This window comes from Meleagris gallopavo, chromosome 1 (genome assembly GCF_905368555.1).
Source record: "Meleagris gallopavo chromosome 1, MGAL_WU_HG_1.1, whole genome shotgun sequence".
Taxonomy (NCBI): Eukaryota; Metazoa; Chordata; class Aves; order Galliformes; family Phasianidae; genus Meleagris; species Meleagris gallopavo.
Genome location: NC_139404.1, coordinates 32,543,359 through 32,568,371, shown reverse-complemented (window position 1 = coordinate 32,568,371; position 25,013 = coordinate 32,543,359). Strand labels below are relative to the sequence as shown.

Genomic DNA, 25,013 nt, shown 5'->3' with positions numbered 1-25,013 from the left:
GATTCTGCAATTAAGATTACTGAACTCACCGGTAGCGTTTAGAGCAAAGTAGGATTTGAAGAAATACAGAAACGGTGCTACCAACACACGTTTATGAACGGAATTTTTGAGGAGGAAGAAGAAATCAACTTCTGTCTGCCAGGCTTGCTGAGGCTCAGCCGCAGCACCAGCCGCCTGCACAAGGCACAGCAGCCCGCGGCGGGACGCAGAGCCGCCGCTCCCCAGCGGGGCCGTGCCGGAGTGGGGCCGTCTCTCTCCGCTCACGCGATCTCCGCGGGCGACAGCACTGCGCCGGCACCGAGCCGGCGCTAAACTTCAGCCGCCTTAACACCGCCGGGGAGCTCCGTGAGCTCGGCGCTGACAGGGGCCGCAGGACCCGAGCCGTCCCGGCCGACCCGCGGCCGCAGCGCCGCTCCGCGGTGCGGGGAACGCCGCCTCCCCGGGTCCGCTCGCCCCGCCGCCCTCACCCGGCTCCCTCCGGGCCCCGCACCGAGAGACGTCCCTCTGAAGCGGCGCCGCGGCCCGGCCGCTCCTCACCTCCTTGACGGGAGGAAATTTTTTCCTGCACTCCAGGCTCAGGCCCCGCAGGTCTCCCTGCATGTTTTCCAGCAGTTTCTTCACGGCTTCGGGGCTGCTGGTGCCGGACATGGCGGCGCCGAGCCGGGCGCTGTTCCGACGGGGCAGGGGCAGCGCCTCCGGCTCCGCGGCCCCGGCCGACACGTCCGCGCCCGACCGGAACCCGTCAGCCGCGGCCCCTTCCCTCCCTCCCCACTGCCCGCCCTCCCCGGGTCGCCGCCGCCGCCCCCCCCGCTCCCACAATGCCGGGCGCCGCGCGTCAGCCGCACGGCCGGGGGCGGGCGGAGCGGCCGCGGGGAGCCTCCAGAGCCGCGCGGCCTCCTCCTGCTGCGGAGGGGCCTCTCCCGAGCTTGCAGCGGAGAGCAGTGCGGGCAGGAGGTGCTAAAGGGTCGCGGCTTTGGGCTGCTGTCTGGCTTTTAGGGGCGCGGGGGTGCGCGCAGCACGGTTTGAGCACTCCCCGGGTAACGTCAGGCGGTGCCACGCAGGCTAAGCGCTGTCCTGGGCTGCTCTCTGCAGGACGCCATCCCAGCCGCTGACGTCTCCCGGAGGTGTTGATCCTTGCTGCAATAACCGTTCACTGTGCGTCTCTCCTCACAGTGCCCGCCGACCGGTGCTCCTGCGAGATTAAAACTTTTGTTCCCCTCTCCCCCCTTTCTGTAGTCTGTCGTTTTTGTCTTGAGAACCTTGAAAAAAATAAAAAAGGAGTTTTTTCAGACCTTCTGTTTTATTCAGAGAATGTTCTAAGATTGGCATAAATGATGGGGTCGGGTGCACCCTCAGTAGGTTTGCAGGTGACACTGAGCTGAGTTGATGGTGGCCGGAGGAAGGGATCCAGCTAGAAGGACCTGGACAAACTTAGAAGGTGGGCCCAGTTGAACGTGATGAGGTTCAATGAGGCCAAGTGCAAAGAGTTGCATTTGGGTCAGGGCAGTCCCAGGTATGAGTACAGACTGGGAGAAGAACTCCTTGAGAGCAGCCCTGCAGAGAACGATTTGGGGGTCCTGATGGACAAAAAACCAGACACGAGCCAGCAGTGTGTGCTTGCAGCCCAGAAGGCCAACTGTGTCTTGGGTTGCATCAAAAGAGGGGTGGCCAGCAGGGCTGGGGGGGAATTGTCCTCATCTGCTCTGCCCTGGTGAGGCCACATCTGGAGGCCCCCAGCACAGGAAGGATGTGGTGCTGTTGGAATGGGTCCAGAGGAGGGCCATGAGGATGGTAGGAGTGCTGGAGCACTTCAGCGAAGATAGGCTGAAGGAGCTGGGCTATTTCAGTCTGAAGAAGAGAAGGCTGCAGGAAGATCCCATTGAGGCCCTCCAATCTTTTAGGAGAGATTATAAACAAGAGGGAAATCGACTCTTTACATGGGGTAGATAGTGATAGGACAAGGGGAAATAGTTTAAAAGAGGGGAGATTTGGGGGAAGTTTTTCACAGAGAGAGTGGTGAGAGTGGTGAGGTGCTGGCACAGGCTGCCCAGAGAGATTGTGGATGCCCTGTCCCTGGAGATGTTCAAGGCCGAGCTGGTTGCTGCACTGGGCAGCCTGATCTAGTGTTCGATCCAGCAACTGGTGACCTTGCTTGTAGCAGGGGGTTGGGACTAGGTGATCCTTCAGGTCCCTTCCAACACAAGCCGTTCAATGATTCTATGAAGATTGTTTTTCACCTTTTGTGTGTGTCTTTTAATGACAAAAGAAAAATAAATTGTCATGTAACACACACTGCATATCATGTGGCATAGAGGTTGCCCGTGGCACAGCTTTGCTACTTTTAGTCAGCGCCCTTATCTGTCAACGTAAACGCTTAGGTTTGCTTTAAGAAGCAAGAAGTGAAGGATTGCTTTATAAATAACTTATTTTAATGTCTTTATTTTTACATAATTTTCAAATCACTGACTGTTAACGTGGCAGTGCTGGATAAATGAATGTGACCTTTTAAAAATGAAGGAAACGTTAGCACAATTAAATCAGGTGGTCAGAGTCAGAGGCTGCGTCCTCATGTGACGAGGTCAGGGTATCACCCGTTCAATGTTCAGTGAAGACAAGCCTGGAGTCTACAACATTTTTTGAGATTCAAAATGCATTTTGTGATGTATTCTCAAGGACTTCGATTTTTATGTTTAAATACAAAGAAAAGGAAGTTTTCTTCTGTAGTGCTATTTATTTGCTTAACCAGTAAGCGTTTTGCTAAGGATTTTCAGAAGCAATTGCATTTTGGTGTTCAGTCTCAGTGGCAACTGGCAGTTCAATCCAAATACTTTAGTGAGAAACTTGGATGGATTGCTGGGAGACTGAGGAAAAGGAAATCAATTAAGGCAATTGACAACTGTGTGTAGGTATTTCTTAGGTAAGCTTTGATTGCTCACTTCCTTTTTGTTGTTTGGGCTTCTCCACTTGTCTGTTTTATATGGTGTGCTGGACACAGGTAGCTGTGGGCATATTGGTAAGCACCTACCTCAAGTAAAAGGACTGCTCTTTGTTGTGCAGTGAGGGTCAGGAAACTGTCTTGTAACACTGCCTTTCTCACAAAAAGGGACTAAGTATTTTGGGTAGAATTTGTTTGAATGTGACATCTTGAGTTAAAGCTGTTCTTATACCCTATAGTCAGAGTGATGTCCTGCTGCCATATTTCCTTGTGAACAACTGTGAGACACGTAGAAAGAGTTGAGATTAATTTCATTTAAAGGAAGCAAGTTATTATGTCATAGATTGCAGGTGCACAGTTATCTCCTGCAGGCTTTCTTGTTTTGCCTAACAAAACAAGTACTGCAAACATCCATGTTAGGTGGGGGACTGCTTTTAAATTGCGAATGCCTGTTCAAGAATTTATATGAAAGACAGATTACATTTTCTTTGATCAAAACCACAGCTGTTGATTTTTCGTTCTTCCTCACAAATAAAAGCCTTACTTTTGAAGGAAATAAAAACTTCTGGCTGATGTTCTGCCCTTTTTACTGGTCAGTGCTCAGAGTTGCAGACCAGGAAAGAAAGGACCATATGTTACAACTTGCACAAGCAAAAAAGATTAACATACTTGGTTCTTAAAGTAATTTTCTCATTACATTGTAGAATTTGGAGTTTTTTGGTCTGTTGAGATCCATGACAGATTTTTACTGTCGCTCGCTAGTTGTATGTTATGTTGCATTCTATTTAGCTTTTAGCTGTCTGCTGTCCTCTCTGCGAATTAACAGCACTCTCTTCTAACTATGTCAAACAAAAATTGGATGTACAGTTGTAATAGCCCAATTCATAGTGTTGGAATGTAGAATTGTTCATTAAAAAATACTATGATAACATATTCTGGGAAATGCTTACTGCTTCCTAAACTGAGATTATTAGGACTTTTTAATATCACACTTGCTACTTATACCTTGTGACACTTCTGTATCAAGTAGAGCACTTGTGAATTTATGGAGACCTATTGTCATTCAGGAAATTGAGCATAAAATGACTAAAATAAGCAACAGATCTATTAATAAAAGAGTTTTTTTTCAGGTTAAGTGCAGTCTCCTGCATATCTTCTGTGAGGGCCATTGTGTGTTTGACATTTAAATCTCAGTAACTTAGGTTAAAATGTGTTCTACTTGCACTCTTTCACTTTTTATCATTGACATTTGTCATACGTATCATTTCACCTACTGCTTTGACACTGTCTGCTCAGTGTAGCCAGCCAAATACTCACGGGTTTGAAGGTGAATCATGTAAGTGTCTGCAGAATTGTAACCTCCTTCGGACCTGCTGAATACCAAACATGGGAGCTGTACAGTTCCTGAATCTCAGACATGTCTCTTTAGCATATCTTTATTCTGTTGTACGCTTTCTGTAAGAACAGAAGATGTATTACTTAGGTTAAAACAGAGTGGTTAAACTAAACTAGTCAGGAATCTCGAGTGATGCTTAATCAGGTGTGAGGGTGACTTACGGTAGTAGCGTATCTTTGCAATTGCTACTATGCACATGCTTCTAACCACAGGTAAAAATGCTTGCCTATCTTGACCTGCTTTTAATGCCTTTATTTCATTTCCAGGTCACTTATGAATCAGAAAGTGGAGCAGATGTGTGGACAACTCTAAGAGCACGTTTTTGACTAGCATATTGAAAATGCTTGTTGGCTTTCAGGCAAACCTGGTGTTGTGCTGTAATTATTATCTTGTTGCTTGTTTTGTTATTAAATTATATGTTGCGATGGGCAGTGGGTGATTGAAATCATTCCCCATAGCTCTATTGCCCTAATTACCAACAGAAATGCTCATGAGACCTCTTGTGATTCATTCAATTACCTCTCAGAACCACTGTTCATATTCATTCCAAGTGACATGCATCAGGCCTTTTGATTTGATTAAGGATGGAATAGCGCTCAGCTGTATTAATTTCAGGTGTCTACTTCTAGTTTCAATCCATCTTAGTAGAGGTATACAGATTCAGATTTTGAATACAAGAACAGAGTTAACGTGCCTGCCACATGATGTTATGATATGGAATACTGATAAAACCAGGATACTTGCCACAGCGTAGAGGGAAAACCTGGATTCACTGAGGCAATGAAAGTGTCCTCATGCTGATGAATAGAATTGTAGTCTTTCCTCTGGGTTTATTTTACCCATCCTCCTGTATACTTCTGTAACTACTACAAATCTATACATACTACTAAGCAATCTTCAAGATATTAAATGTCATAAGTTGTGTAGTCTGGTAAAGGTCTTTATATACAAGTCTAGTGCTTTTGGAACAGTAGAATTAAGAGTTAAGATGAAGAAAATTTTGCCTCATAGTAGATTGAACACAGATACTGGTATCAAAAGGCAAATTTAGATTATAAATTAAAATAAAGTGAATGAACTCCCCTTCTTGTACATTTAGGTTGTGTTTATTTTTGCACAGATATGAGCATGTATTTACAGAGTAGTAGAAGTTTTGTTTGAACATTTGCATGTAACACATTTTATTTTGCTTAGTCAACTAACAGAGCAATCCCAGTTGTCTGCCGGTGACTTGTCCTCTTCATCATCTGCAAACTATCAGCAATTATGTTACATTATCTTTAAGAACGTTAACAAAAATGTTAAGTAGGGATGCCCAGAATTGTAGACCTATGACATGCATTAGATAATTAGATGATTAGATTCCCTATTAAGTTGCAGCACCATTGCTTCAGGTCCTATACACAATTCTCAGCTGGAGGCATAGATGTTTTCATGCCTCCTCTGTCACCAGCCAGCAAAGCTGTTTTTTAACTTTTCTTGTTTGACTGTTGTCCAAAGTGATTTTCAAAGCTTGGGTTGTTAGGTTTTGGTGGTGGTGGGTTTTGTTTGTTTGTTTGTTTTGGTTTTGTTTTTTTTTCATTTTTTTTTGTTTGTTTGTTTGCATTGCCCTTTTGAGCACTGGTAATTGAATCCGACTGAACCTGATAAAATCTTTTCTGAGAAAGAACTGCTGTCCACTGCTTGAATTAATTTATTGCTGCCTTAGAGCTCACAGTGTGACAACAGACAAACAGATATCTGATAGTCAGAAAATCTTTGAGCAGCACCCATACTCTTCGCACTGGCAACTGAGGATGAGTCAGAATAGATTAAATAACTTTTCAAGCTCACACAGGAGGTATGTGGCCGGCCTGGGAAATAAACCTATTCCGTGTGCTAAACCGAGCCTGTCCCTACCTTATTTACATTGTATCTGGACTGTTATTTATTCAGGTAGTGCCTGTGAGTTTTCCTTAGCAGGCAATGTAACATGGTATATTCTCATGTTTCTTCGGAAAGTTCAGTGATATTGCACTTCTAATCAGAACTCACCGCAACCTGCATGTCCATTGTCAGGAATTTCAGTGCATACATGAAGGCACAGATCTGCTGAAGCAAAAATAATCGTGGTTCTAGCAGTGTTATTTGATCCAGGCCTCTTGCACGGGACGGGGGTTCAGCTGCGCTCTCTGGCACAGTCTCCCAAGTATCTCACCCTAACTGCAGGGCGCACAACATAAACATGTCAGAAATACACATCGTGCTGCAGTCTGTTTACATTGCTGCTCTCACATCAATTTTCCAGAAGTCTCCCTACGTCTTTTTAATCATTTCCTTTTTATCTCTTTTTCAGGTTGTACGTGTGAGAAGTATAGGAATGTTTCCAGATGCCTTGTAGCCTACAGGCGATCTACTAATCACAGAGCAACACCTGAGAGCAGAAGAGTGTTCCCCTGTGTAAAAATAATTTTTTGGGGCTGCTCTAGCGGAGATGAAAAGCCACTGTCTCCTCAGGCTTTGGTGAATCCTTAAAGAAAATCAGTCCAGATTGCAGCCCTGGGGCTGCAGGGTGATGCTGTTCCCAAAGGAAGGTTCTCATCTACTGAATGGAGTGTTGCGTCTTTTGTGTTAGGGGTGTCTTCTGTGTATGTAGCCAATGTTGCAGCAGAATCTACAAATACAGAAAATGTGTTTATGCAAATAGATGTACTCCCCCAGGTGGTATGGAGGCCAGCACTCTACATGGGCATTCTGCTGCTGGCATGGCCCACAGAACCCAGCATGGCCCTATGCTGCTGAGTGCACGACTCTTATCAAAGCTGATTACAGTGTGACCACTTGGGTAGTTTACAGGCAGTTCTTTCTGTAAACCTGCAGGGTCAGAGATTCCTCACAGAAGAGATCTTGATGAAGAGGTTTTGATACAGAGGCGTTGATTTACCTTTTCAGTTGTGCTCATCTTTGTTGTTTTAGGAAGAGTGTAGGCCTTTTAAAACAGTCCCTTCTACACATTTCACTGGAAGGACTTTGCCCTTTGTGTAAATATTTGTGTGGCTGCTGTGTGGTTGTACTTATAAGCAGCATCTGAAAGAAGTTTTATGTCTCAGATTGAGTCAAAGCAGACGAACAGAATGAACATACTTCTCAGGGAATTGGAAGACATCCAAAGAAATCCAGTCATGAACAGCTGAATGCAGCCTTTGTAGTAAAATGCGTACACAGACCAATTCCATGTGTGAATATGTATTCCAAATAAAGCAGGGTTATCTCATAGGAGGCTTCTGTCCTGGGTCATGTGCAAACAGAAATGTTTGTATTCAAGTATGTGTACCTATGGTAAGTTCAAAATAAGTGCTTAATATATACTGAGTATTGACGAATTCCTCACAAAATGGCTGCGCTCCTGATCAGCATGGCCACTCTTTGGCAAGCAGGATACAGATATTTGGTGGGCTTGAATGTCATACAGAGTGAGAGACAAAGTCAAGAGAGGGCCAGGCCCAGCCCTGCTAACGGACTTATGGCATCTCTGAGAATTTAACATTGGATTTTTTTTTCCCCTTCAACACATTGGTGGCCTTCTTTTGTTAACCTGTTCTTCAAAATTATCCTGTGCTTGGACATATAAACTGTAGTTTTCTAGGTAATGACTGAGGACTCATGTCACATAACGTGGCTCTTCTGTTACTAACTTAAAAAAAAATCCTCATTATGTGATAGAATTGCCTGTAGGTTTTTTTCTTTTTAGTGGTTTCAGTAAGAAGTTAAATCCATTCCTAGGAATGAAGTTACTTTTGTTTTCTTTCCCTATTTGGTTGCCTGTTAGTGGCTCCTGCTGTACTTGCTTTTTTTATTCATAGGATGCTGCTTTTTTTTTTTTTTTTTCAGAATGTATTTGAAACACCGTGCCTTCACCTATTAGCATTCTAAGCTACTTCGTCATTACATTCATTTTCTTCTTCTGTATTTTGTGCTGTACAGGCCTTTCTATATTCCTGCCTCTGTCTTAGCTCTGATTCATTGTTTTTCTATACATTCACAGTTCTGTACCATTCCTTTGCTTAGCCAGGGGTTGGACTTGATGATCTCCAGAGGTCCCTTCCAATCCCAGTGATTCTCTGTTTTTGTTTTTTTTTTTTTGCTTCCATCGGGTTGCTGGATATGTTTGTTCATGAATGGAGTACGTAAATTTAAATTTTAAGTCTGCTTTGATTTCTTTTTAACTGTACATTTGTTCATATAACTTTTTGGGAAGATTTTATGGGTTACATTCGGTTGATATTCCTGTGTGGGCTTCTTCTTTCAAGGAAGGAATATCATATTAGTCACATTCTAATAATTGGCCAAATGCCACTGGGAAAACTGAGATATTATAATCTATCACACTCGATATTAAGGGATTAATTTGCATCATAAGAATGAGGACTCTAAATGATACTTTCAGATGAGCACGATGTCAACCAAACAGAAATCAGAAGACTGCAGAGAGAATATGCTTCCCACATCTGTGTAGTACACACAGTGGGTAGTTCTAAAAATTTCTTTATCTCCTAATGAACTTATTTCAAAAATATTGCAGAAGTGTCTAAGGTTACATTTCCTGAAGACAACATCAAGGGCGTTATTTCCGACACCAAAAATCAACGTATGTCTGATTCCCTCAAACTGTATAAAAGCAACTTAACCAAAACAATTCAGAATCAATGTTTTATGATCAAACAGCTATTGTCTCCATCCCATTTGTTGACTGTCGTTATAAGCGTTGGAAATCCAAATATTATTATTACATGTCATCAAAACATTTCCATCGCTCTTGTCCAGAAGAGAACTGAGTTAGTTTGAAGCATGAGGTTCTTTTTTTCAATGGAGAATCCAAAGAATAAAATGTATTGAGTATATCAATGATTTATAGTGGACAACAAAAGCATTCACATGGTGTCAGTAGCCAGGAACGTAATGATGGCAGAGATTTTTTTAAAAGGAAAGATGTGAAAATCAAAGTGCCATTACTGACAATCCCAGCAGAGTCCTGAAAGATGTGTCTCGATGTTTCTGTCCTACAAATGTTTGTGCATGAGTGTATTTGCTTTTGAGTTGCTGCTTTTTGAATGTCTAAGAGATGAAAACTTGCATGGACTGATAGTCATATCATATCACAGATTCACAGAATAGCCAGGGTTGAAAAGGACCACAGTGATCATCCCGTTTCAACCCCGCTGCTATGTGCAGGGTCACCAACCACCAGACCAGGCTGCCCAGAGCCACATCCAGCCTGGCCTTGAATGCCTCCAGGGATGGGGCATCCACAACCTCCTTGGGCAACCTGTTCCAGTGCGTCACCACCCTCTGAGTGAAAAACTTCCTCCTAATATCTAACCTAAACCTCCCCTGTCTCAGTTTAAAACTATTTCCCCTTGTCCTATCACTATCCACCCTCGTAAACAGCCGTTCCCCCTCCTGTTTATTCGCTCCCTTCAAGTACTGGAAGGCCAATGAGGTCTCCCCTGAGCCTTTTCTTCTCCAAGATAAACAGCCCAGTTCCCTCAATCTGTCCTCATAGGAGAGGTGCTCCAGCCCTCTGATCATCTTAGTGGCCCTCCTCTGAACCCACTCCTAGAGCTCCATGTCCTTTCTGAACTGGGGGCCCCAGGCCTGGATGCAGTACTTCAGATGGGGCCTCAAAAGAGCTGAGCCAACCTGAAGTCTAACAAAAAGTACTTTTCATCAACGTACTCCAAGTTTCCCCCATTTCCAAATCCTTTCACCACTTTAAAATATGCAGTTGCTGCTCAAAGTCCTGTTGTGCCCTTGCTGCATTCAGAGGTGCATTAGAAACCCTTGTCCTAAGTAGTTCCTTTGGTTGCAGTGTGCAGGGCTGTGCCTGGCACAGGAACATCTGGGGCAAACCTAGGGGTGCTGCAGCATGAAGGCACAATGGAGAAGCACTTGTGGAGGCACCAGAGAAGGGGGACAGTGAGGCACAGCCCTTCAAGGGGAGTGCTGGCACCGTGAGCACACTCAGACATCTGTTCATCCGGAAAGCTGAACTAGGCATCTGAAGACAGAACAAGGCACCATCTCAGCTTACTGCCTATGTTAGTACTTAGGATCCAAGTCATTCAGAGCAAAACGATACAGAACATCAGTCTTGCCAAATGAATAGATCATTCAGATGCTGTTTAATTCATCAGGCAGCTCTTAGTTCATGCACAATCAGCCAACATCAATGAAGCCTGTGTGGAAGCTTCACCTGGAAAGGGGGAGCAGAACTAAAGCAGGACCGGAACCCTCTCCCCTCTGATCAGAGGTTGCAGAAGAAAATGAGTACCATGTGAGCACTTCTAACTGGCAGTTCTTGAATCCCACAGATAAGTGTATATCTGAGTTGGCAGAAGATATGTTCTGTGCAGCAGTTCTTAGTAAGTACAGATGATGCAGAGTTACAAATTACCGTCCCTTCTGCCTGAGGATTTCCTCCTCAGCTGTGAGATGCTCACACTGACACCCACCCACAGAGCAGTGTGTGTTTCATAGCATCAACAGATACTGAAAACAAGCAGCGTGCTCCTGAATTCTTCCCCCATGCTTTCATTGCATTCTGGAGAATGGATTCCCACCCTCAGACCCCACAACAGACTTCATTTTGACTGCATGATTTGTAGTTTTAATTTTCATTTTGGAGGAGTGGTATGCTTTACAACATGAGCATTTCTGCACTTGTCAGTGTTCATCAGCAGAAATTCCATCAAGAAGCAGCAGTTCTCATCCAGTACCAGAGTGGAAGAACAAAAAGGAGATATCATATGGTTATCTTTTTTTCTCTAATGTCTCCCAGATCACATCTTAACTTTAAAAAGGTCGTAACTGGTACACTGTATATTCCCAGGATCTGTAGTGCAAGGTTAGAGCAATCTCCTATATTTGCTTATGCATCCCAGAGGAGTTCTCATGCTGCTGTTACCCACTGGGAGCTCACACTGAGTCGCTTGCCCACTTGCACGAGGGTTTGGGTATGTGCTACTTCCTGGGATATAACCAGTATGGCTATGAAGTGAGTATTCCACACACCAAATAAAAACATTAATTTGAGAACAAGCATCTCTGAATTCTCCCGCAATGCCCCTATTCCACAATGATTTGTGAAGGCTGTTGATCAGTTGCTACTCTTTGAAACTGTATTGGGTAATACTGTATGATAATCACGTTGATGTGATATTTAAAGTGATAATTAGATGTCAAGCACTTAAATTATTCTAGGCATACCTATAGCGTGATCTTAACGATGTTACTTTGCAATTAAGAACACCCATAATTACAAAATATAACAATAACAAATAATGAGGCTGACTAAAACCATACTGATCGACATGATTCTTTGAGTCCTTTCTATTATTTGTCCCTGGAGGACTGTTAATGCCACCCAGCACACAGAAGCCCCATTCATTCCCTAGTTAATGGGGTACTTGGCCATAGATTTGTCACATTTGACTGGTCCAAGGCTTCTGTGCCTTTCCAGGGTTTCATTCATCTTCTGTGAGGTTGCTTCCATTGGATGCATGTGGTGCCCCTGTAACACTGGAAATAAGAAAGTGGAACTGTTTTCACAATTAGTTTACCCACCCACAGAAAAGGACAATAAACTCCAAAGGAAAAATGTAGTTTACCTTCTCATTAAGAATATTTGTTCTACCAAATACAGCTCTCATATTAATTCTGTCTCGTTACATTTATAGTGGTTTTTTTTGTCAAAGTAACTAAAACTTGAAAACAATGTGAAATCATACTCTGATATTAGTCTGATATTAAGGAAAGAACAATTTCTGAGGAAAGCTGCAGCTCTGCCAGTTAAATTCTTTGCCTGTCACACTGCCTTCCCCCTGAAGATTTCAAACACTTAGAAAACACATTGCACTTCATAACAGGGTGCAGATTTGCTGGGAAAGCTGCAAGGGTTGAGCCTTCCCCTTAGTAACTGCTGTAGATGCTGAAAATCATCCTTCGTCATGTGAGGGATGTTATCTGACAGCTTTTCTCACCTGTCATCTCAACTGCAAATCGCAGACATCACCTCAGGATGTGCCAGGAAGACAGGCAGGACCTCAATCCAAATGGTTAACAAAAGAGACCAAGGAACAGAATGGCACCAAAGCACCTGGAGTGCTGGTTGAAGCCAACTGAAACGAGGTCAGGGCACACATCCTCACCTCCCCTCGCCGCAGCCCGGCTCTGCATCCCATGCTGCTGTCACAGAACCGGCACGGCGGCTGGGAGCTGCACACTGTCTTCTGCCTTCCACTCTGTTTTGCTTCTGTGACTATCATGTTAACGAGGTTTTCTGTGCCCTGCCAGTTTGGGTTTTATGCTGACACGTAGAACCATCAAAAAGCCAGCCGTCACTGCAGCTCCAAAAAACTGAGAGCGTGCTGTAGATTTTTTTTGCCAGAAGTGACCCACAAGGAGAGAGGGCAGGAACCACTTCCTTGTCTGTTTAAACACCAGATGAGTTCCAATACCTTTTGATAGACACCGTGAAGAAGAATGTGTTTTCTGGAGCTTTAATTTTAAGCGTGTCCATGATGAATGAATTATCCCTTCCATGTGAATACATAATAATTTTACCAAAATAACAATTTGGCTAGATTCCCAGAAACCTTGAAGATGTTCACATAGAAAACTCATTGGTTTTCACATCTGGTTAAGAAGCTTATAAACTCAGCGTGCTGGAAACCAAATTAAAAATAAGAAGTCGTCCCATGTCATAAAACATGAAATTATGTTATTTTTCCTTTTCTTAACTGGCACTTTACAAGAACTTTTAGGAGTTAGCCTCACCATGTTGTAAAAAGGCCTAAAGCAAAGAGACCTCATGGAATTTCTGCTTCCTCTCCCAGATTATGGGAGAGTTGCACTCTGGAGAATGCGTACTGAGAACTGACTCTAAAAGTAAGCTTTGAAGCAGGTAACACTGCACCAAGAAGGGAGTCACGTACACAAAAACCGAACAACTCCAACCAATCCACAAGAAGAAAATCTTGGTCCGGAGTTCTGTTGGTTTTGCTCAAGGGAGGTGATTGCCCTCCTGTACTCCAACCTCATGAGGCTCCACTGGAAATACAGCATCCAGGCCTGGGGCCACAGCTCAGGGAAGATGTGGAGCTGTTGGAGGAGGCCCAGAGGAGGGCCATGAGGATGATCAGAGGGCTGGAGCACCTAAAGGAAAGGCTGAGAGAGTTGGGCTTGTACAGTTTTGAACAGAAAGACGGTATATTTAGATTGAATGTAAGGAAGAAATCTTTCACAAGGAGCATGGTGAGGCACTGGCACAAGTTAGCCAGAGAAGCTGTGGGAGCTGCAACCCTGGAGGTGTTCAAGGCCAGACCGGATGGATCCCTGGGCAGCCTGAACTGGTGGGATACACCCCTTACTACCCAAACCATTTTATGAATCTGTGACACGTGGACCAGTTTTACACCTGGCGCTCAAGCAGTCCAGTCCTATTTGTTTGGCCCATACAACAAACAACAGGACTTCTAAGAAATTTTCTTCCAAGTTAAAATCTCTATAAAAAGAAAACAAACAAACAAACTCTTCCAAGCAAGGTATAGGCCAACATGATACAAGAAAAGCAATGGGAGTATAAACGTATGGGGCCCTTTTGTTAGAGAAGGAAATTGGTACGTGATTTTCAAAAAGGTGGTTCCTTCTCTAGGTTTACTTCCTCTGCTTCACAGATTGTCTCTGAAGTGCTCCGATTACTGTTAGTTAAACTCACACAGCATTTTCCTTTGTTAGCTTTCTATCAGATTGCCTTCCACACTTAAGTATGAGGTTTCAAGCAAGAAGCTTTTGTCATTTTTCTTTCACCATGTCAGTTTGTCTAACCTTAAAATACATTGCCTCATTCCACAAACTATCTCAGTGTTAATATCTTGTCACTTGATCATTACTTATTAAAAAATTCTAAAAGAAAAGCTAACCACAAAGGTTTTTGTTGTTACCTTATAAATGTTTTAGAGCCAAACAGGACAGAAGAGAACCTGTCCTACATCTATGTATTATCTTCTGGAAATGCTATTAATCTTAGTTCATGTTGGTAATCATATAGCCATTTTTAAAATTGATAATATAAATCTTTTGGTTAGATAAAGACTATTCACTACCCGAAGGCTGTGGTAAAAGAATGTGTAAGAAACTGAAAGACTAAATAAGGCCTTGAATAGCTTTATTGAAATCTGTATAAATAAACATGCGCATTTCAAATGTAAACCCAAGTGAACTCAAGTGCAGACAAAATTTTAACCTCTGTCATGCAGGAGGTTAGTTTACATTTAAAAAAAAAAACCTCAAAGCAGCTTTAAAATACCAGGATGAAACACCAGTTTAATATCAAGGTATAAAGCAAAGCCATGTCCAACATACCTCATTTATATCCTGGTCAAATGCAATTTTTTAAACTTTTTAATGCTAACATAAATAAATAATTTACCAAAATGTGCACTCACAGAGTGAACTTTTATTTACAATACACAATTTATAACCTATTGTATTTGATTAGTTCAAGTGAAGAACATCATACTTTTTGCTTTTATCTTTATTTTTAATTATCTGTTTGAACAGTGGGACACAAAGCAATTCTCCAGGTAGTAGATATGTGAAATGTGCCCCCGCAATCAAGGGTTCCTCTCAAAGGCAGTATTGTATACAAATTAACAATACATTCTTCCAACTAGATTGAAGGGAAAGCAGCAAATTAAAAAATGTTTCAAATTGTCACACTTATTTTGGCATCCTGGACCCCTGAACACGATTAACTGAAACCCAATTCAAAGTTTTTATGCCTTATATACTGTACAGGTTCTGACTTGAACATGCAAATGCCAATTCTCTTATAATGAGTTACCTTTTCAGAGCTGTAAGGCTATGGTGAATTCCAACAGGAACACACAAAGAAAATTAACAGGCCTACCTTTAAAACCAATTTGTTCATTAATGATTTAAAGGTAGGTTATATTGAGAAATTCTCATCTAAGCCCGATACACAGTCATTACTACGGATACAGAATACTATTAACTCTGACCCTATTACAGAGTAGTTTGCAAGCTGTCAAACTATGAAAACTGGGGAGAGAGAACTTACAGCACAATTTTAAATTTTGGACTGACATCAGATTAAAATTATGCATGTCTTATAAGCAAGATAACAGGAATTATGTTTGCAGAGTAGATTCCAACAAGCAACAAAGGATACTTACATTTAATTGAAAAACTTTGTTAATGCAGCATGACATCCAGAACCTGTTCCACAGCAGCAGTAAGGTGAACATAATATTCTGGATGCACAACTATATCACGAAAGGTTAAAACACCTTTTCAAGCTATTTCTTCTATCATGATCAAATTTAAAAAGGTATTTTTTTTTAGGGAGAAACATAGAAATTTGTTGTTTCGAAACTACTGCTTATGTTTATGACATTTTTACTTATAGTCTGTGTGACAGCCTAAGGGACATGAATATATTCATCCAGAAACTAGACTTGGCAGTAGTATTCTTGCAGTACTAAGAAAATAAATGTCAGAAGTCCACAGATTTAACATTTTCGTTATTAACTCACATCCAAAACCAAAGAAAACATAATCCATCAGAACAGCAGCAGAAAACTTAAAAGGGGTTTATTTGTGATTTCCTATATATAGCTTGTGAATACAAGACTGTAAATGCATTAGAGACAATTTCGTTAAAGATTTTATTGTTTCACTTCAAGTACTGCACATGTTAAAATGTAATAAAGATTTACATTCTGTTATCTGAAATTCCCCATCTCAGATTTTTATTTTTTTAATTTGGTGGGCAATTTCACTCTTTCAATAGGTATCCCCTGTAGGAAAGTCTCTTTTATGGCTTCTAGTTCTTCCATTAGTTAGTGTGCATACAATTTTCATTTTCTATATCATTATCATTTTCATTGCTGTCTTCATCGCTCTCTAGTGGGATGCCTGTGGCAGCTGAAGCACCTTGTTTAGTTTCCCGGTCAAGAGGAAAAAAGCCAGTTCCACTGATTGTATCCTGTCTCTGGTAGAAGAGCACATACGCTGCTTTGGACTGTAAAAGAGTATAAGACGATGATGAGACTCCAGGCAAAATATTTTAAATCAATTACAAGTCTATAAGGTAAAATTACAGAGATCAAAATTTCATATGAATTCTTCCAGCATGGCAGAGAAAAATATTTTTGTTTTGTACAGTCCTCTAAAACGAGACAAACTACCACATGCAGATTTACTGCTGGGTTCATTTAAACTCCCTCAAGTTAGTATCACCAACAGTCTCAATTTTAGAAAAGCAAAGGGTACTTGCCACTATTTGATCCTCGCATGCAATTGACACGCTGCTGTCATCAAAGTAGTACCATTTTCCATCGTCTTTATTTTTTGCGAAAGCAGTATCTAAGACAGAAAAGTGCAATTTTTGTACCTTCTTACATTCATTACAATCAGTTGCTACAGTTTGTTACAGTAAAACACTTTTACCTACTAAAAACCTGTTATGATAATCACACTTTTTCAATTTTTAAAACACCACCACCAATAACATTCCTCCTCTAAATAAAGAAAATATATATAGAGAAAGAATATTTGAAATAAAAACCCTTAGCCACTACTTCATTATTCTCTCTGCTTTCAAGGAGATCTACAATGTACAAAAATACCAACAAGTAAGACAAAATAAGTTGTCAGAGAACAGTAGCTCCTATGGAACTCTTCTACTACTCTTTTCACAATATCTGGAACTAAAAATAAAAAAGAACCTGCAATCACTCTTGAACTCTCATTTCATATAGATTCTTGTATTAAAAAACTCTTGTGAAGGAAGCAAAAATCCCTCGACCATTAAAAAAAGCCAGTTATTGAAATTGATCAGTATTTAAAATAAATATACAAAGCTGACATGTAAAATGATGATATTTGAAATAACTTACAGTGCCCTCCTCCCATTCCTCCATAGTGATTGGAGACAGCAATCAAGTTGTAGCGGCAAGGGCCTGCGTTTGGATTAATAAGGAACTCTGACATGTCCAAATCACTATTAAAAAACACAAGCAAACAAAAAGATTTCAAGTTAATATTTTTGTAAACCATCTCACACTGCAATGGTCTTTGAGCCCTCTACTTTACATTTTCCCCAAAACAAACATACACTATGCCACACTGATAACGCACTTCTTTGACTCTGAGAAATGCAAATGGAACCAGTAAATTTGCCCAAAAACACTGACAGACTTCTTAATACTCACCTTTTTTTTTTTTTTTTTTTTTTTTTAAGCACTCATTCTCTTTACCTATAAAATATTGTCATCTGTATTTATCAGCTCCATGCAAGGAATCCAAGAATAGAACCACTCTACATAATTGTTGGATTAAACGTATGTCCCAGTCATGCATTACACTTCTAGCACCAAAATACTTTGGTTTCTTACTTTATTGGAAAGCCAACCAATGTGTCCAACTTGTCCCTCATGTATCTGCTATAGGAAAAGCGTTTTAGATGAACTACCAGTACTGGGGGAAGTGACCACAAGTCTAACTTTTTGGTAGCTTGCTGATGTTCTTTACAGTTTGGACAATACCTAAAAGAAAAAATAAATAAATAAAATAAAATTTTGAAACTGCATGAAAAAATACACCGCCATAGGGAAAGCCAATAACAAGGGAAAAAACTCAATTAGCAAAAGTTTACACACACATTTCATCCTCTATTACAAGTGCCATTGATCTCTCTTCTAGTTTAAAACATAAGGTGCTACTCGAAGCAGGTTCACAGTAGAGTTCAACAGTATTTTAAACACATCAGTAGCAGCTCCCTCCCTTTCTTCACCTATAATCTCTGTAGTCTTTTCTCACAATTTTCTCACATTTTGTGAGGACTAAGATCAGGAAAACTGAGTGTAAGAAAGCCCATAAATAACATGCAGCTGTGTTTTTTTCAAGTTCCAGTTTTCAAATCCATCCGTTTCCTATCTCATCCCACTGGCTGTTAAATTCACGTAGCAGTGATTATTGGAATCTGCAAAAACTCTACATCTATTCTGTAATTAGACAAGTGCCAAAAAGGCCGAGACCTGTGCTGGATTAGTGATGATGAGACCTGAAATATCAAGAAATGATGCAATGATTGACTTCTTGTCAAATGTATCAGAAGCAACTTCTTGCGCTGAGCAGTAGCTTTTTTTTGTTTGTTTGTTTCAACATTCTGCTTAAAATGTGCTACAAAAATAGAAGCACTTCACTGTACTTGAGTTATATGGTATCTCAAATTAAGTCTGTCCGCCATTGCATAATCTACCCAACTTGGAAAAAAACAAGAAGTTTTAAGTCAGCCTCCTCTACTGCCGAAATAAAGGACAATCTTTGGTTATGAAAGTTTGGAAGTAAACAAAACTAAGTACCCACAAAAGAAAAAGTGGCAGACCCTGTCTTCAAACCGAAATCTCAGCTTCAAGTGTTTGAGGAAGACTTTAAGACAAACCCCAGAGAAGGATGACCTTACAGGAGCATCCTGTAACTGTAAACATTCCGATATCACTCCTAATTCAGAATTTGGAAGAACCACAAATCACTATAAAAATCAATGGCATATGTTTGGTACATGAATTTGAAAGGTTCCACTGATTACAGATATCTCCCATTCCACAAATCTGTTTAAGCACATCCCTATTTCATATATCAGTGCAAAGCAAGTTATGTATATTTGCATTAAAAAAGCTCTATCTAGTGATAGACTTTATTTCCATCTCAGAAAAGAATATTTAACTCACCATATTGGATTTGGCATAGTATTTATAAATTCACCGTGGATCACATCTCACAGACTAAAGCATCTTAAGATTCTCACCCTTCCTCCTAATTCTGAAATTACACAAATCATCTCCCATACTAACATAACCTTCCACAGATGGTAACAACACTAGCTGTATGATCAACTGATATAAAAAATACTTCTAGAATATAACCATGCTTGAAATTTAACAGATGGAAAGATTCAAAAGACCATAAAAAACAATTAGGTATCTCTGAAAGTATTTACATTTGTTTTTGAATACATTTTGAGAAACACACCACAAAATGGAACAATTTTGATGTCTTGTCCTTACCAGGGGTCTTCAGCACCTAGTTTTTCCTTTGTTGTGAACAGCTCAATGCAATCTTTTAATTTCACAAAAGGCTTTTTGGGAGGCTTATATTCCACACTTTCATGTTTTTCAAAATCCTAAAGAGAAGTATTTCTTGAGTTAAGAGAACAAATGAAACAAAACTGATTTTAGTGATGTCGTCTTTCTATAAAGAGTTACTATATAACTCCTATATACGGAAAAACTGATCAGAAACCATTCAAGCAAGAGTTGTATCACAGCTTCAGATTTATTACTAAATTACTAAGCCTCAGATTTGCTACTGACTTACACACTTATGTAAATGAAGTTTGTTTAGGGCATCACTTTTGCTATCAGTAATGTGAAAAAAAGATACCCTAGTGCTCCTATTGAATGGTTTTACTATCTCTATGCCACAGAAAATTCTATTTTTACACTTCAATTTTATTATTGCTGGAAAGGGCAGCAACATGAAAAGCTTACCTCTGCTGCACTATCATCAAAGTATCTCTTCTTCAACTCAGGATCCCAATCCAAAGCAAGGAAAGATCTTTCTAAGATTAAAAACATGTGTTCTCTTACTATTATTTTTAGTTTTACATCAAATTGTATCAACCTTGGGTAAATACTCAAATTAATTAAAAATCGAAGTACACACATTTTCTGCATTTCCAATTAATTACAATAACAACTACTTACATAGAATTTACTCTTGGGAAAAAAAAAAAAAAAAAGGGTTTTCAAGTAGCATACAAAGGGAATGAAATATTATTCCATGGAAGTGGAGTGAGAAAAAAATATTAGAATCAAATGTTGCCCAATCTGTTCCCCATGACTTACCATCAAGCCTAGGTTGCCTGTCATCAAATCTAATATGCCTGGTATCATCTTTGATGTAATTTATGTCAGTATTGCCTAAATTATTGAACTGGAATGTAAACAATCGCTTTTTGTGTCCCGTGAGTGGTTGACCTTTGCAAGTATCTTCAGTACATAATCCATTTTCAGAGTCATTGTCACCTCCAACTGAGTCTTCTGATTGGCTGTTTTCGTTCTCTGAAGGAAGCTCCTGATCCTGGCTGGATTCATCATCCTGTTCATCTGTTTCCATTTCACCTGAAACAATTGAGCAGCGAGATATGAGGTAGAATAGATACTATAGAATTAAAATCAGTTTCAAATTGAACACAAAATACTGAACAAATTTAGACATTCCAGTCTTACTTGGAGAACCCTCTTCATGTATTCCATTTGGGCCGTTACCATTGATACCATGTTCCTTACAGCACCGTAGGGATCCTTCAGTGTCATCAGTTTCAGTGCATGTTTTTACATATCGGCTAAATTTAACAAATGAAAACAACACTTAGAATCCATTGATTTTTTTTAAAACTTAGATTGTTCATATCTGAGAATTAAAAGGTTACAAATCCTTTATAGTGTACTCCATTCCTGCAATCCTTTCTGATTTATTCAAAATAAATAAGTCTAATGCCTAACATCTATTGCTATAGACAAATCTAAAATTCTGCTTGACTGCTATCTTCTGTTTTCGACAGTTATTTCATTTGCTACCACTTGACTCTTGGTATTAGGTTATGTTTGACCAGAAATCACATTAACCATATTTTTAATGCAAGAAATATACAGGTTAACTTACACGGAAAGTTATTTCAACAGAAAATAAAGCATAAACTTCAATTGGAGGCTATAAGACTTAATTTCTTTCACATAATGATACTTAGAACAGTCTAGTTTGTAAAACAGTAGTTTTACAACATAAATTAATGTAGAAATTGTAAGTACCTATAGAGGATGTAGCCACAACAGAATAACTGGCAAAGCATTTCTGTTTTACTAAGACCTAACAGCTAAGTATACAGTAGAATTACTTTCCTACTCAGGCAAATTGAGATTGACTCTCCAAAGACTTCTCAAGTTTTGGACAAGGTTATGATAACAACAGCAACAGAGAAATAAAATCAAAAGCCTCACAAATTCGTATTTCAAAGGGCTAAAATTTATTTCCTTCCTGCTAGATATATTCAATCTTAAAGCAATTACTGAAATCTACTCAATTTGCTAGCAGTGAATGTAAAAATAGGTACCCACTCCTATAACTATTAGCATTTTTCTTTAAGCAATAACCTTACCACATTCTTAGCAGCAGCAGGTTATACAGTTTATCTTCAGTGTTGTTTCTAGGCACTGCTATGAGAAAAGGTTGACCAAACAATGAGGAACCACTATGGCTGTAGCTAGTGTGCCTGCACTTTTCCCTTAAACAAACAGGAATTATAACTTGTTCCGTATCTTCTGTTCTATTGATAGCGATTTCAAACCTAAAAATAAAAAATAAAAAATTGGAAACAGAAAATTGTTATTTAAAAAGCTATAATGGAAAAATAAACTAAAAATCCAACCTGATTTGTCTTTGCCTTATGTTTCAGTTCTTATGCTAATAACAAAAATTGAACGTAACCATGAAGCATGTTATCTGTACTTACACATAAATGTCATCACGTTCCATAATACTACTCAGATTTTCATCCATGGCAAATATCCTGTGGAACCTGTGATTGTATATATCAGTAACAATCATCTAAAAGAAAATGGAGCATATATGATTAAATCAGGTTAACAAACACTGAGGTGTTAAATGCTTTGCTTTATATAAGAAATTACTCTCACCTTATCTGCAGCAACACCTGACAGAGCCGACAATGCTGTGCAAAGATCCAATATATTTCCAATTTTTGGAACTACTACTTTGTACTAAAAAAAAAAAATTAAATAAAAATCACTTTAACTCTTTGTAGACCAAAGATGCATGAACAAAAAGCAAATAAAAACCTTAACTTGTTCAGCATACTTCATACTCTTCTTCCATTCTTGAACTTAAGGTATTAAGTATTTAAATCAACTAATACATTAAGTTACTGAAAACAGTACTTACACCTTCACAGCTTTATTCATACAAACATGTACATGTTGAATACATTTATTAGTCTACACACTGCTTTTTTTTTTTAATTTTATTTTCTCCATAAGGCAACTAATAGTGCCAACTTTCACTTAAATTTCAACAGCATCTACTTATTTAGGCACTGAAATATTATCTATGCTATTGACTAGATTCTTAAACTTGGTATACAAATAATTTGTACTACTAGAATTCTTCATTTTAATTTGTCCTATAAAAATCTTTTGCCTAAACTTCATAACCTCAACAAAGAAAGCAGAAAAAGGTGAACCATAATATATTCTTAAAGTCAAAGCCAAAAGCTTTTGGTAAGAAAAGTCAGGGTGTTTCTTTTCTTCAGGATGGTTATACTCTGGATTTCTTCCATGAGTACTTGTCTAAATATCTCAAAATATCTCAATGGCCTTTCCTGATGGCACAACACATCGTTAAATGAATTGCTACTGTGCTAACAGCTTTTTCTTTGGTACCTTCTGACTACAAAAAGCAATGGCTAATGGCTGAATTCTACAATTTCATTTGCAAAGGCAGTACCTCATAATTAACAGTCACAAAAAAAACCTCTCTGTGCTTCTTAGTAAGTACACTGGCAGTTAGTAATGAAACTCCAAACAGCTAAGAGTTATTTGCATAATAAAGACAAGATTAGCTAGAAATAAGCATAAGTAATAAGGCATTGTAAATTTGTAATTAATTCCAACATACAGTATGCCTTTGTTATCTCCTATACAATTAGTTACACTCACAAAAGTATACCTGAATTAATGCTCTTTCCAATCTCTATACATTCCTGCACTATCATCTCATATCATACAAGGGTCACTTTCGAATAGTGTGCATCTCTTGTGTATATCCAGTCAGGATACATCCAAACCCTAGTTTGATTATTACATTCTCTCCTTTATAAGATATAACCTGTTCTCATAACTAACTGGGCTCATAGTAGTTCCAACAGTCTTTCAAACATATTCCTTTACCTCTGACTTCCCTAACTCATACCGACTCCAATAACGTTCCTGAAATCCCCTCCCATTTCATTTTTACAAGTCTGCCTGTGTCTTATTTATTTCACTTTTTCTGTCTTATACCATAAGGTATAGCTAGAATCATTTCATTGTTATGTTATCATAATCTATGTACATTTTTAATGCCACTTTTAGGTTTGCAATACCGTACTTCCTAATAAATAGGCAATATCTTTACAAAGAAATCTCATCTGAAATTTTTGACTATTAAGTCAAAGCAGATTTGGTCTATTATGACAGCAAAGAAGGATTCAGCACAACCTAATACATTTAGGCTTTTTTTGCATCGTTTAACACCAATCCTCTTATACTTGTTTTTTGAGGCTAAGAAACGAAGAACTAAGTCTGGATTAGGCATACATGTATTTTTTAAAAATCATACAAATCCATCACAATAAAAATCCATTACAATAAAAAAAAATGAAGATAGCGCATATTTTAAAGATTAAGAAGTCTTATTAACACAGCCATAAAGAAATCAACAATATTGCCCTCAAAACTGACAGAAATTAAGAGCATGCTTTTAGTCTTCCTCAGACATTCTAAAAGGCACTTCACAAATCAGAAAAACTAAAGCTTGACTAATTTGCTTATTGAACTTCTCAATTTTAACAATATAAAGGAACAGACGATCATTTTCAATGCTCCACAAATCAGGAATTTCATATATTAACTAAGAGGCTTACCTGCATAGGCTTAGCAAGTGGATCCATTCTGACTAAAAAAACTTCCAAAGTGCGTTCTTTTTTCATGGGTAATGGAAGTGTCAAATAACAAAATGGATCAAAGGTTACAGAAATCTTAGCACATTCAGGACAGACAAGAGTGGATTTAAAAAGGCCATGAAATATATCTACAATGATGGAATCATTTCTTTTTAAATGGTTCTCCCAGGCTTCTTCAGCAACTACCTGTAATTAAAGCACAACCTGGGTTATAATAAAGCAGGAAAGAATGAGTAGAGAATTATTACTAATTGATAGAATATTCTCAGTTACCAACCAGGCATTGAAATCTTACTCCAAATGACTTGGCAATTAATCTACCAGGATCACAGTTTAAATGCTTTTTCCCATGACAGAAATCTTTTCAGTTTTAGATGAAAAAACTTCACGTGGTTTGGAGTAGGACAAAAGGACAACAAAAATTCCACCTGCAGTAACCCTTACTACAAGAGTAATGATCAGTATGGTTGTGGCTCAATGCCAGAAGAGTTTCCCTGAAGTAAGGGTACTAGAGACAGGACACTGCATACTACAGACATAAACATAAAAGAAAAAGAGAATAGAAATTGTTTTTCTAACTGAACGCAGCACTGAATGGAACAAAAATGATTTAAAGTCTTATGACCCAGTCTCCTGCTTCTCTTCAGATGGAACAGAAATGTATAGTAGTAACTTGAATACGATCTCAATTTTAAGGTCTTGGTTTATGTTGTGAAGTCTCTTCCAGAAAAATCAACAGCTCATCAGTATCCCAACCTTTCAGTGCACAATCATGTAAAAGTATCCTGCAACTTATAGATTTGACTAAAAGCAAGATG

General features: G+C 39.4%; 2 protein-coding genes across 5 annotated transcripts in view; both read right to left on the bottom strand.

Moving 5' to 3' along the window:
• The window catches only part of MON2 (MON2 regulator of endosome-to-Golgi trafficking), a 71,008-nt gene extending 70,222 nt beyond the window's left edge, over positions 1 to 786 (bottom strand). For 2 of the 3 annotated variants that reach the window (XM_085220267.1, XM_085220279.1), the window contains exon 1: positions 538 to 785. In XM_085220267.1, coding sequence (XP_085076393.1) covers positions 538 to 648 — 111 coding nt within the window. In that variant the 5' untranslated portion in view covers positions 649 to 785. Of the gene's footprint in view, positions 1 to 537 lie in introns of all 3 variants that reach the window. The other variant, XM_085220273.1, reaches the window with a different exon arrangement.
• A 13,732-nt stretch (positions 787 to 14,518) lies between these two features.
• The window catches only part of USP15 (ubiquitin specific peptidase 15), a 64,043-nt gene continuing 53,548 nt past the window's right edge, over positions 14,519 to 25,013 (bottom strand). For both annotated transcript variants that reach the window (XM_003202039.5, XM_019612954.3), the window contains 12 exons: positions 24,157 to 24,381; positions 22,154 to 22,237; positions 21,970 to 22,064; positions 21,616 to 21,804; positions 20,687 to 20,802; positions 20,303 to 20,578; positions 19,946 to 20,016; positions 19,463 to 19,578; positions 17,789 to 17,938; positions 17,291 to 17,394; positions 16,669 to 16,757; positions 14,519 to 16,413 (listed from right to left, as the gene is read on the bottom strand). In XM_003202039.5, the coding sequence (XP_003202087.1) occupies positions 16,228 to 16,413; positions 16,669 to 16,757; positions 17,291 to 17,394; positions 17,789 to 17,938; positions 19,463 to 19,578; positions 19,946 to 20,016; positions 20,303 to 20,578; positions 20,687 to 20,802; positions 21,616 to 21,804; positions 21,970 to 22,064; positions 22,154 to 22,237; positions 24,157 to 24,381 (1,701 nt within the window). In that variant the 3' untranslated portion in view covers positions 14,519 to 16,227. The remainder of the gene's footprint in view (positions 16,414 to 16,668; positions 16,758 to 17,290; positions 17,395 to 17,788; positions 17,939 to 19,462; positions 19,579 to 19,945; positions 20,017 to 20,302; positions 20,579 to 20,686; positions 20,803 to 21,615; positions 21,805 to 21,969; positions 22,065 to 22,153; positions 22,238 to 24,156; positions 24,382 to 25,013) is intronic.